This window comes from Mustela erminea, chromosome 5 (genome assembly GCF_009829155.1).
Source record: "Mustela erminea isolate mMusErm1 chromosome 5, mMusErm1.Pri, whole genome shotgun sequence".
Taxonomy (NCBI): domain Eukaryota; kingdom Metazoa; phylum Chordata; class Mammalia; order Carnivora; family Mustelidae; genus Mustela; species Mustela erminea.
The window spans coordinates 108,877,531-108,890,204 of NC_045618.1; the positions used below are offsets into that span (position 1 = coordinate 108,877,531).

The 12,674-nt window shown below is 47.4% G+C and overlaps 1 protein-coding gene across 1 annotated transcript in view; it reads left to right on the forward strand.

Annotated features, from left to right (window-relative positions):
* Positions 1–12,674, forward strand: part of PRKCH (protein kinase C eta) — a 225,956-nt gene that overhangs the window by 145,253 nt on the left and 68,029 nt on the right. Inside the window, exon 10 of the mRNA XM_032344412.1 lies at positions 9,009–9,163. Within this exon, the coding sequence (XP_032200303.1) occupies positions 9,009–9,163 (155 nt within the window). The remainder of the gene's footprint in view (positions 1–9,008; positions 9,164–12,674) is intronic.

The window sequence follows — 12,674 nt, forward strand, 5'->3', positions numbered from 1 at the left end:
CTCTTGGCCAATAGATTCCCAGGAATCCTCACAAGGCAGACAGACCATATTCTTGGCCAGATCTGCTACTTCTTTAGCGGGGCAAAATGTTTATTTAGACAACTATAACCCAGAATCTCCTCTTGCGAGGCAGACATGTCTCAGTTGTCTGCAGATCACAGGGAGAGATGAAATCTTGCCTTCTTGAAGAGGTTGCAAAGTTTAGGAACTTCTTTCACGAAAAATAATCTAAATAAATAAATGGCATTTTTACTTTTTCTCCTATAGCCATGTACAAAGTAAATCCATCAATTTCTTTAATAGACATTCTTCTATTTGGTGCTTAAATTGAAATCTTGACACAGAGAATTGTACCATGTGAAATAATGATTTAGAGGAATCCTATTGCTCATATTTTTAAGTGATCAGACCTTTTTGAGAAAGTGAATAATAACCTAAGATATCTTCCTTGCAGATTTGCAAATTTCAGAATTTAGATTTGCATGTTTAATTCAGAATTAAAACACCATGCTCATTTGGCAAGAGTCCATTGCCAATAAAAATTATCTTTATCATGGTATAGTAAGTAGACTATTCATACCACATTCTCTTAGCTCCATTAACTTAATCGACAATCCAGCTGATTGTAGGACTCCATAGAAATGGCACCAGGAATAGTATGCAGCTGTTAAAAAAATCATAGTTTAGTGACAGAGAACATCAGGCAATATTATGTGATGTAACTGAAGAAAGAAGGATGGGTTTTTCATTTTCCTTTTTTCTCTTTAAAGAGTGCTAAGTATAAGTAGGACATAAGGGTAAGTAAATTCTAGTTAAAAACTTCCATGTAAATCTCTCTCTTTTTTTTAAAGATTTTATTTATTTATTTGACAGAGATCACAAGTAGGCAGAGAGGCAGGCAGAGGGGGAGAGGGAAACAGGCTTCCTGCTGAAGCAGAGAGCCCGATGCGGGACTCGATCCCAGGACCCTGGGATCACGACCTGAGCCGAAGGCAGCAGCCTAACCCACTGAGCCACCCAGGCACCCCAGAATTTCTTATTTGCCCTGAAATCTCCAGTTCCTTGGACCTACGGGCCACATACAGTTTTGTTTCTCCTTCTTTCTCTGGGTGTCAGGATTATAGGCGATTTATTTTCATTTTACTTATTTTTCCCTCAGTTTTCCTTATATTTACTTTGTCACTGCATCTGAACTCTGCACACACAATTCCTTGTAAAAACAGAAAAGCCAAAGTTTTGTAAATCAAGGGAAATGAAGTGACGTGTCGAGCAGACCTTGTTGTCTTGAACTATCCCACAAACTATTTCAGCTATGGGTAAGGTACTTGACTTTTTTGCCCTTGACTCACACAAAATGGATGGATAGAACTAATCTTGGCAGTTTGTGCCAGCTTTTCTAATCTTCTAGCTCACAGTGTATTAGCAAACAGAAACGGCTTCCTGTCCTGTTAGTTCCCCAGGTCCAGGCACTAAGCTTGGTGGTATTAGAGATAAATCATTTAGGTCTGGGCTCTGCCTCCAAAGACTTCAGATCCTTTCTAGAAAACAAGACGAAGTGCACAAAGGCAGCTCAGCCCAGTGAGACTAGATGAGATGTGTGTGGACCAGAGGTGACTCTGCCAGGAACGGGGGGGACTTAAGCCCCACCATTGCTCTATCTTCAGTCATATGTTAACTGCTTACTTATTTATGCTTTAAGGATCATCTGGCTCGGATGCCTCATCATGTGTTGAACGGAGAGTTAGATCGCCTCCCGTAGCCTAGTCTGGTATGGACGTCGGTGAGCCTTGTCACGTTTCATTACAAGAGATGGCCAGTGCATCTCGTTTACTGGGAAAGCACTTGGTCTTTGGAAAGAGCTGTGTGTCCCTCCAGCTCTGAAAGGCAGGTTCCTAAGGGCTTGTTCAATCGGAGACATATTTTACCTTCCCAAAGAGTAGTCTCTGAGCTCAGAGAGGATGTATCCTGCCTGGGGACAAGAGAGGGGTGGCTGAGTGATTGGATTAGTGGCTGTTGTCTTCGGGGCTACACAGATGGTTAAGTCAAAGAAAGAAAAAAAAAATGAAGCTATTAGATTCCCTCTCCTTGTTTCTTCCTTGTAGCCTTTGTAATCATTATTAATGTGGTTAAATTTAAGTTGTTTCCAGCTCAGGCATGGTGCAATCAGATTTCCTCATGAGGGTGCTTTTCCACTGTGACCTCTTTGACGTCAGTAACGGTTTCCTGTTGATCTGAACTCCCTATTCACCCCGTGGATTACTTTGTTGGAGAAAAATCATAAAGCAAGGAGCACTTATGAGAAATTCAACATAATGCTGTCTGTTACTGGAGATTTCCTTCTCCTTGCCCACAGCCAGTCAGGGGCTCTCTGTAGCTTTCGATAGAGGATTGATGTTACTCATTCAGAAATAATTCGAAACCAATTCTTAGGACTTAGGTAGGTAAGTCTAGGTGAGGCTCCTAGCTTAAACATCCCCTTAAAGGAATCATTAATTTAGTCATTAAGCTTAAATGTTGTTTCTGTTCTTTAAATTATTTCCAAAAGGTTATCTACGTTGTCACTGTAATACGGCTTCAACTGAGATTATTATCTGTGGATTACATGTAGGGACTGGGGAGTCTTGCTTTAAAGAGAAAAATCTTAATTAATCTGTTGATTAGAGTGAATCAATTTTATGGAAAGGACTAAGAACTACTACGAGGTGTCTCACTATAATATGTTAGTCCGTTTGCTTTGCCATAATAACAGTTATGAATATAAAGCTCTTAAAATAGAGAATATTATCATCTGGTATTAGAAAATGAGAATGCTCTGGAACCGAAACCCTTGCTTAATGTTTTGGCTATCAAATCCAGTGTGGTAACACCTTGCTTAGTAGTCACTTCCCAGAAAGAAAAGTCCTCCTTCAAAGCTCAAGGCCATGACCGTGCCAGGAAATGCCCTGCACCCCTACATGGGCATAGGCATCCCCCCGACTCCTCCAGCTCTCCAGATGCCTGCCTCGTACCCACAGGTGCAGTTTCAACTGCCGTTTCATTCCTGCCTCCTTGTGGTCCGAGAGCCCCTGAGCAAGTCCCCATTGCTGTGTCCCTGGCCAATGGCTCACTGCCCAGGATGCTGCAGCTCCCCAGGTGGCGGGGGCGGGGGGAGGGGTGCTGAGCCCCAGGAGGAGCCAGCCATGGTGGCCGAAGCCAGAGTGGAGGTGGCAGCCATGGGTGGGGGATGCTGTTGGCTTACGCTTCCTGAATCCTCACTGTGTGCCTGACACTGTTAGAAACTCTCAACTTAAATCATGTCATTCTCCCAGACCTGGGAGTTCAGTCATCTTATGATCCCCGATTTACAGATGGGCATTTTGAGAAAGAGAGAAAGAATAAATACAATACAGCGAGAACCGCTTTTGCAGCTCTAGTGTCCTGGCTTCCGAGGTCACGTACCCCACGTACCCCACCGCACCGGGCTTCATCCCAGTGACACCAGCGACTTGGGGCACTGGGCACAGCCCCTCCTAGAATAAACTTTAGCCCCTTTGCATAATGGAGTAATAACAAAACTCGTTTGTGGAGACTCTTCTGGTCCTGGCTCTTACAAGACACTTTGCTTCTAGTTTAATCCTCACACCATCACTGTAGATACAGGTGCGGTTATCCCAGACTTATAACTAAGGAGACTTGCCCCTTAAAAATTGGTGTGTATTTCCGTTAAAATTCTCCCGGTAGCAAGTAACGGAAAACAACTTAGCCGAGGTCATGCCGAAAAGGGAGAAGTGAAAATAGAGATGCAGAGATACAGGGCGTGGTGTCTCGTGGAAGCCAGGGGCCAAATTCATCCAGCTCTCTTCAGAGATCTGAAACTGGAAAGGCAGGAGGAACTCGGGGAGCTTCTTGGCTCCCTCGTGCTCCCTCAGCTCTTGTCTTCACCTCACCATAGTTTCTGCTTCATTTTTTCATCCGTCCATCCATCCATCCATCCATTCCTCCCACCATGCTTTCGGGACTCTGTTTTACCAAGACCTTTCACATGGTCTCACCACAAAGATAACCTCAGCTTCCTAATTCATGTTTCCTCACTTCCTGCACTCCACACAGCCTAAATTAAAACCTCTCTGTCTCAATTCCAATTTTCTGGGAAAGAGACCGGGAAGGGAGTGGCCAGCATGGTCCCCACCAGCTGTTTGCAGGATGTCCTGAGTCTCCCCATGTGACCATGCCAGGCCCTTCTCTGAGAGACCGATTAGTGAGCTGAACAGACACCTCCAAAGGTGCCCACCACAGCGACCCTGTTCCTTTGCAGTCACCCTCCCTAGGTGACGTCACCTGTCACAGGTACCATCTTGGTATGTCACTTTCAACGACCCATGCCTTTTGTCTCAAACTTCCCTCTGTGCAGTTGCTCATCAGCTTTAATTCTTAAAGAACAGTCTCACCGAGGGGCTTTCGGGCATGCACGCTGCTTGTGCCGAGAGCCACTGTCAGTTCAGGGGATATTTTTATCCCCTTGGACCTGGAGTAGCAGGTCTGAGCTGAGAGCCGGGACAGACTCGGTCCAGGCTGCGGCGGGTTAATGCAGTGGGGCAGGAATGGCAGGAATTCTATTATTAACCAGGCATCAGCTCCTCGGCCTCCTGTAATCCACACCGAGGCTGGGACAAAGGGATTTCTGAGTTGCTCTTAGTCCCCCAGGAGCCCCAGGTGTCCCTCACTCGTGTTAATGACTTGCAGTTGATGTTGGTTGACTGGCGAGCAGAGGAAGAGCGCAGGACAGACAAAGAGCTGGGCCTCTTGGCTTTAGAACTGAGGTTAAACTGGTCTCGGGGACCTTGGGTTTCTTACGCTGCAGGTCAGGGCAGAATGTGCCCTAGAGGAGCCAGAGGCCTCAGGGGGAGCTGTGCAGGTCTCCAGACTCAGTTTCTAGGAAACTGGACTTCAGAAAAGCTGGAATGCCCAGCTACACAGGCTTAAACATAGAAACCGCTGTCTTTGTAACCTCTGCCTCGGCTGGGATCTGGAACCTCTTTCCTAACCCCAGAAGTGACTCACGGGCAGCCTTCGTCCATTACGCAGTGCCTCCCTCAACTCGGGTCCCGGCACATGCTTCCTCTCCTTGCTTCTCAGTTGAGTTTGTGAAGCGTCACTTAGCGTTCGTCAGGGAATCAGGGAGACTCGCTGGTCAACAGCGCAGACCGAGAGTGCAGTTGTAGGGGGAGGTCGTCTTGTGCCTCCTGTCAGAATGTCACATGCACGTCTCTGCTTTGGGAGGGGTGCTCACGAAATAGGAAGGATTTTTCTCAGGTTGCTGGAATTCATTCTGTAGCAGGAGCATTGGGCGGACTGACTGGTTTTTGTAGCGGATGCTGTTTCAGCGAATGTGGAGCGTCCGACGCTCACTGGAGTCTTTTTTGAGCCAAGCGCCAAGCTGCCACCTGTTTGAGCCCAGACACTGGGGCTCTAATTACGGTAGAGACCAACCGGTGAGGGACCGTCCATCTCAGTAAGACTCTTGGCCTTTGGACTGGGTGAAACGAAGCACCCTAACCAGCCTTTTGCTTTTTCTACCAGCACTCGGTTATGAAAGTAGCCGTGTCCTAGGGAGGCCCCCCTACAGCCGCTCCAGCACGGAGGGACTGGCTCCCGCGGTAGCCGTCATGCCCTGCCTCACGACTCCCAGTTCAGTCGTTCAGAGACCTTGACTCCTCCCGGCTCCAGCCTGACTCCTGCTCCGGAGTTTAGCTCCTGTTAGAAGCTTTCTCCACTTCCCTCCCTGGGCTCCAGGCTGCTCAGGGGCCCCTGCTCTGTTCCCAAGACGACCTCTTTGTGCCTTCACTGCACTTAGCACACCGGGGGGATGTGCTCCTCGTTTCTCTGAACTTCCTGAGAGCAGGTGTGCGATCACATTCATTTTCCAATCCTGGCTCTCTAGCCGGGACCTGGTATCGCGTATGCTCAGTAAACATTCCTTCCCGTAGAGAACCTTCAGGGAAGCATAAAAGATCTCGGAAAGCCTCAGGAGGTTCTCTCTGCATCTGAGAACGCAGACCCTCTCCTCTTGTGGAACCCTGCCACCCAAACCAGCGGCAATGGCATCTCATTTTGGACGTTGTCCCAACAAGCCTGAGGGCCTGGTTCCTTCAGGCCTCAGAAAGGCCACGAATCATAGGGGGGAGAGAGGGGCGTGTCAAGAGAGGGTCTCCTCTCAGCAAAAACATCTGACGAGTGGATGAACACATTTTTATTTTTCTCCCGTGGGACATTAATTTACGTCTTTGAGAGGACGGCACATTACTTTCCGTTGAGTCGTCATTCCACGGGGCGGGCTTGTTTCCCCTTCCCACTTGCTTCCAGGGTCGTACGTAGCCTGGGGGTTGAGAGCTGCTCGAGGTGGTGCCAGACAGGAGGTTCAAAATGAAATTCTGAATGAAAAGAAGCCCCTGTTCTCTCAGTTCTCAGGCTTCTGGCTTTGCTGCACATCACAGGTAGCTGTGCCCCTCTGACCCTGCCTGCATTTTCTGAGAATCTGCCTCCCGCGCTGGGCCAAGAAACAGATGAAAGAGTGAGACAAGAAGGCAGTACAGTGTTTCCTCCCCCAGATCTGGACCTCAGCCCCTGCTCTGGCTTTTTCAGACTTCAGACCCGATTATGCCTGGGGTGGCGGGGGGGAGCGGGGGTTAGACAGGGATGAAATTGCCCTTCCAATACCCTCCTCTTTTGATGCCTACTGCCTTAGAAACCCTTGCCAAGTACACTGACTTCCGCAGCCTAAGGAATGAGTCACTTACCTAATGACCTAGTTCTGGTCATCAGGTATTTCGAGCTCTTGGAACTCGTGTGACGGCCAGTCCCAGCCATGAAGAAGGCGAACAGACTGGTTGACAAAACTGTGTAAGGCTGACCAGCTTGTGAGGGGTGGTCTGGTGGCTTTAGCACCCGCGTCTTCATCGGGTCCCCCTTGGCCTTGGCCTCCCTGTCCAAATGAACACAGCATCGGCGTCACACCTGCCCGAGCGGACGCGTTCTTTGATGAGTCTTGCCACATACTTACCCTCCATCCTGTGCCACTGCTGACTTCCGCCCAAGTCCTTCCCGTAGAGAAAAGAAAGAACGCCAGGGCTCTTCCGGACTCGTCCCTTCCAAGTCTGCCGCGCAGCTCGTCAGTCACAACCGCGTGAAAGCCCCTGGCTCGGTCCGATTGCCTACGGTGTTGAGTTTTCAGTTGGTGAACTGGAATGGTGGTTTTGTTGGTGTTTGGGTGTTGTTTTCACGTGTGTGAATTGTGCCATTCTATCTTTACTCTCACGGTTGTGCTTCTCGTGAACAGAGAGAAGTTTTCCTAGAGCCAGGGGATTCTTTTCCTTTGAATTAAGGTCTTCCTTAAAATCAGAAAGAGAGAGGTTACGAGTTCTGTTTTCTGATGAAACCAGGGGTGAACTCGGAGCAGGAAGGGCACCAGGCACACAGCCTCTGTCCACTGTGTGGCCGTGGACCTGGGGTAACACTAAGCAAAAGCAGAGTGCTTCAAACCCCAGGGAGAGAGGAGTTCTGAGAACACATCCTCCGTGAACTGGCAAATACCAATTTCCTTACCCAGTGACCCCCCACCCTGGCCCCTACCCCAAAAAGGATGATGGCTGGCCCTGCAGGGTGCTCCCATAGGCCTTAGCCCGTATGTCCCTGGCTTGGAGAGACCTCCACGGACCCCCAGGCAGATGACCAGATGTCCCTGCTTTCTCCACCTTCCTTCGCAGGATTTCCCAGAATTTGTATGTTTACCTGTGTATGTAACTCCTTGTTTTTTTCAGTAACGTGTGTCTCCCACACCAGACTATGTGGGTAGAGGTCGAATCTGTTTTATGCCCTTTCTGTTGGATGCCTGGCACCCCATTCGACACTGGGCTAGCCGTGGACTTCATAAATGTCAGTGGAGGGAGTCAGGAAATCCTTTGATCTTAGGGGTTCCTGAAACATAGCCCTTTATACTACCCAGCTGGGAGACACGCTTTCTCACGGAGCCTCCACATTTCTTTTATTGAAGTCTTAATAAAAGCACTTTGTTCACACCGCTTGCGTAGTACTAAGCGTACTGCATGGGGAATCTTAAGAGCCCATTTCCCTCTCCCTCTCCTTTTTTAAAAGATTTTTATTTATTTATTTGAGAGAAGGCAAGAACACATGAGAGAGAGATGAGAGCTCGTAAGCAGCAAGGAGGGGCAGAGGGAGAAGCAGACTCCCTGCTCGGGATCAGATCCAGGACCCCAGGATCGTGACCTGAGCTGAAGGCAGATGCTTAACCAAATGAGCTCCCCAGGTGCCCTGAAGAGCCCATTTCATCAGCAGGTATGAGAGCTCCTTCCAAGTGGACAGCATCGTGCTATTCTGCACGTTTCCACTCCTGACTCAGGAATTTTCTGTTGGGCTGAATGGAATTTTGAACGTTGAAGCCACTTGGAGGTTGTCGTTAGACTCCTGTTGGCCAGACTTGTCTAAAACGGTTTCCTTTTTCCATGTGTGTTCCCTGGTCAAGTGTGAGGACCTGTTAGATATCCCTTGAGTTCTGTGCTTAACCCTGCATGTTCCAGAGGAAAGGCACGTACCTTTCCATTTGTGTTGCACTTCTCCGCTTTCCAGAACCCCATGATTCAGCTAGGGATAGCGTCATTGTTCTCACTTTACTAATGGCGAATGTCCAAAAACAAATTAAGCTCGGGGTTGCTCAGTGTTTAAGGTGCAGAGCAGCAATGAGAACCGGGGGCTCCTGAGGCTTTCCTACTTTTTATTTAATGCGGAGATCAAAGCTGTGTGGAATTCCTTAAAGGAGGTCCAGGTGTTACTTCCCAGCCCCATCCCTATCCCAGGGGTCCAGTCCCACAGCCCTCATGCCTCGCACTGACCCCGACAGAGCGTTTCCCTCTGAGATCCGCGGGACGACGACCTGCCGCAGCCTCGAGTAGCCTGTTGACCAAGCTCTAGGCTAACGGCTACACCACGCTGGGTTCTCTCTTGTGTTTCTCCAGGATCGTCTGTTTTTCGTGATGGAATTTGTGAATGGGGGTGACTTGATGTTTCACATTCAGAAGTCTCGTCGTTTTGATGAAGCACGAGCTCGTTTCTATGCAGCAGAAATCATTTCGGCGCTCATGTTTCTACACGAGAAAGGAATCATCTATCGGTGAGTTTTGGTCTCTGGTAACCCCTCTTCTGATTGATCCCCTGTTTGCCCTCCTGGCTTCATCCACCCTTCCATTTTCCCTGGTAATCACCTGAAACTTTGTTAGAATTAAACTCGCAAAGGTGTGAGTGTCCGGTAGAATAAATGAATAACCTAGTGTTCTTGAAACCGGAATTGCCCCCCATGTGGTCACATGAGACTGGCTTCAGTGGCTCCACGGAGACTCCATGAATTCAAACGCTGGACTCTACAAGGTGCTGAACCCATGGTTGCTTTTTCCTGTTTTCCCTGGAAGCGATCCATTCCATCTTCAGAATCCATACCTACACCAAAGAGCATGGCTGTCGGTTGCCCTAATTACTGTGATGAGGATCTCATTCATTTGGGGCTGCAGCTTACCAGTCTAGGAGCTAAGAGGTGAACTACGGATGAGCAGTCCTGCTTGATAAAAGTTATCATTTATACCCCCTCCTGAATATTATTCGATTCCATTTCATGGCACACAGTCTTTTGCATTTACTATATATTTTGGACTTAAAATCTGGTTGCCATTGTTAGATCTCAAAATGCAAGGGGTACAGGTGGATGAAACTTTATTCAGGCACAAGATGAGGTAAGGTGGGAAATGCAATAGTTGAGTGTTAGACGTGTTTATTCTTAACTTCCTCATTTGTTCCCTGAGGTCGGTATTGCTTTTAAATGACACTGTAACTTAGTCACCACATAAACTCCTTCTTTCTCTTGAGATGCAATTGCTGCTTTCCTTTGAGGAAAAAAATACCATTTTATCTCAGGAGCGTGAATATCAAAGTAAAGAATTCCCTTATTGAAACTGGCTCTTTATTAGCCTTGCTAATGCCTTTCGTTTTGTGGGCTCAGAACCGTATTGACATCATGATAAAAGTGTAAGAGAGCTTTGAAAGAGGAATATTCTTAAATATCCTAGGAGTCAGAACAGGTAGAGGGGAGCAAGGCTAGGAAAGAATGCATCAGGGCTGGTCATCGATGCTAGAAGGAAGAGAGAAGGCAAAACAGGTACAACACGTAGGATACAGAAATGTAAATTCTCAGCACAGGGCCCTAAAACCTCAACTAGATGTAGCCTTTTGTCTCAGCCCCAGCTGTGGGGCCGGAGGGTTGCGGGCCGGGGAGGGGTGGGGGCAGGGGTACTGGTGCAGTGTTCCAAACCAGGCTGGATACCAGCCGCAGGAGTCCTCTGCTTCGAAGTAGCCAGGACTCTTCATTCATTGTTTGGCCACAATGCTGCATGGGTGGCTTTCAATGGCCTGTGCTCTAAGCCCTCTTGACCAGGCTGTCTGTTCCGGCAGGTCCAGCATGGGATTGCTCCTGCCACAGCATCCTGCCCAGTATAGGATGTGGGGGAGGTTGCTGACCCAATGTCTGATGCTGGAGGGAGTTCAGAGGTCTTCCTGGTGGTAGCATGGGACTCTGGGCCATGAGCTCTGCTTTTGTTCTTCTCTCTGTGGCTTACGCATCCATCCGTCCATCTATCATCTCCGTTCTGCTTACTCCAGAGAGAGCCTTCCTCACATTTAATTTTTAAGAATTATGACTTCCCCACTTGACAGGGACTTCTCTTGTAAATCCAAAAAAATAATACTAACAACAGGAGCAAAAGCTACATGGAGTATTGCGACACTGACTCTTCTCCTGCATATCTCCCTGATCCTCCTAGCACTGTTATGTTATGAGAGTAGCCTTATTGGTGTTATTTAGGTGAATAATTGAGTCTTAGAAAGGCTTAATAACCACACTGTTAACTAGTCGTAAAGCCATAACTCAAATTGTGTCTTTAACCACTGGGCTACCCCATCACCTCAGGAGAGCCTTGCAGACTCGGAGTACCAGAGTGGGCTTCTTAGTCCCCTGATGGTGATAGGGCAACTTTTATTCATGAAAATAACACAGAGTGTGTGTCTATGTCCTTTTGGGCTGCCTAACAAATCACCACAGACTTGGGGGTGGGGAGCATCTAAACATCAGAAATTGGTCTCTGACTGTTCTGGAGGCACAGTATCAGAGTGCCAGCAGGTCTGGTGTCTACTCAAGGCTGTCTTCTCTCTATGTCCTTATTTGACAGAACGGTCAGGGAACTCTCTGGAGCCTCTTTTATGAGGGCACTAACCTCATTCAGGGGTTCTCCCCTTAAGACCGAAGCACCTTTTAAAGGCACCTTATAGTATGGATTTCACCTTGTGAATTTGGGTCGGCCCCAGGTAGGAGGGCAGGGACATAAACCTCAAACCAGAGCAGTGGAGAAAAGCACTAAGGTCAAAAGTCATCTTTTTGGGGCGCCTGGGTGGCTCAGTGGGTTAAGCCTTTTCCTTTGGCTCAGGTCATGATCCCAGGGTCCTGGGATTGAGCCCTGCATCGGGCTCTCTGCTCAGCAGGGAGCCTGCTTCCCTCCTCTTTCTGCCTGCCTCTCTGCCTACTTGTGATTTCTCTCTGTCAAATAAATAAAATCATTAAAACAACAACAACAACAACAACTCATCTTCTTGAATCCTTAGGGGCTTTACTCAAGCACCATGTTACGCAGCTGCGAGGCAGTGGACTTCCTTTCGTGTGTAGGATGTGATCGCTTCTCATTCTGCTAGCTTCATCGGTCTGGGAAGGAGGGTGGACACTGTAACCTGATGTCGTTTCTGTGGAGCTGTATCAGGCCACATCTTGAGAAATTTTATTTAAATTCTTGGCATTTGCGGTTTAATTTTGAGAATTTAATTTACTCTTCAGCTTGAATCCCAGATGCAGGCTCTAACTGATATGGTTGACTTTGAAGGGGACACATTTAATTAGGATAGATTCGAAAGCTATTTTTATCCTGTGGATTTATTTCACAGGATAATTTAATTCCATTCAGGTTACCGGCCTGAGAGCAGAGTCTTAAGGATAAGCCTGTGAAAACCAAGTCCTTGGGACTCACACACAGTAAAGGGCAGAGTTGGGTCACCCAAGGTGTGAATTTGATCCAGAGAGCACAAAGAGAACCTGGGGAGCATCAGATAGACTCGTTTATCAGACATGTCCTTGGATGGCCCTTATCAGAGCCAAAATGATCTTGAGGATGATGCCTCTGACCTATCCAAATACAGGGACACTCATTTTACAGTGTTTTGCTTTACTGAACTTCATAGATACTGTGTTTTATGTACATGTATACATATATATATATATATATATATATATATATATATATCTATATATCTTTGTGTGTGTATGTATAAATTGAAGGTTTGCAGCAATCCTGTGTTGAGCAAATCTACCAGTGCCATTTTTCCAAAAGCATTTGCTCAACTTGTGTCTGTCACATTTTAGTAATCTAGGAATGTTTCAAACTTTTCCACTATCATTGCATTTGTTATGATGATCTGTGATCAGTGACCTTTGATGTTACCATTGTAATTGTTTTGGGGTGTCATGAATTGCACCCCCACGACACAGCAAATTTCATTCAGGGATACATGTGTTCTGACTTCTCCATTGACCA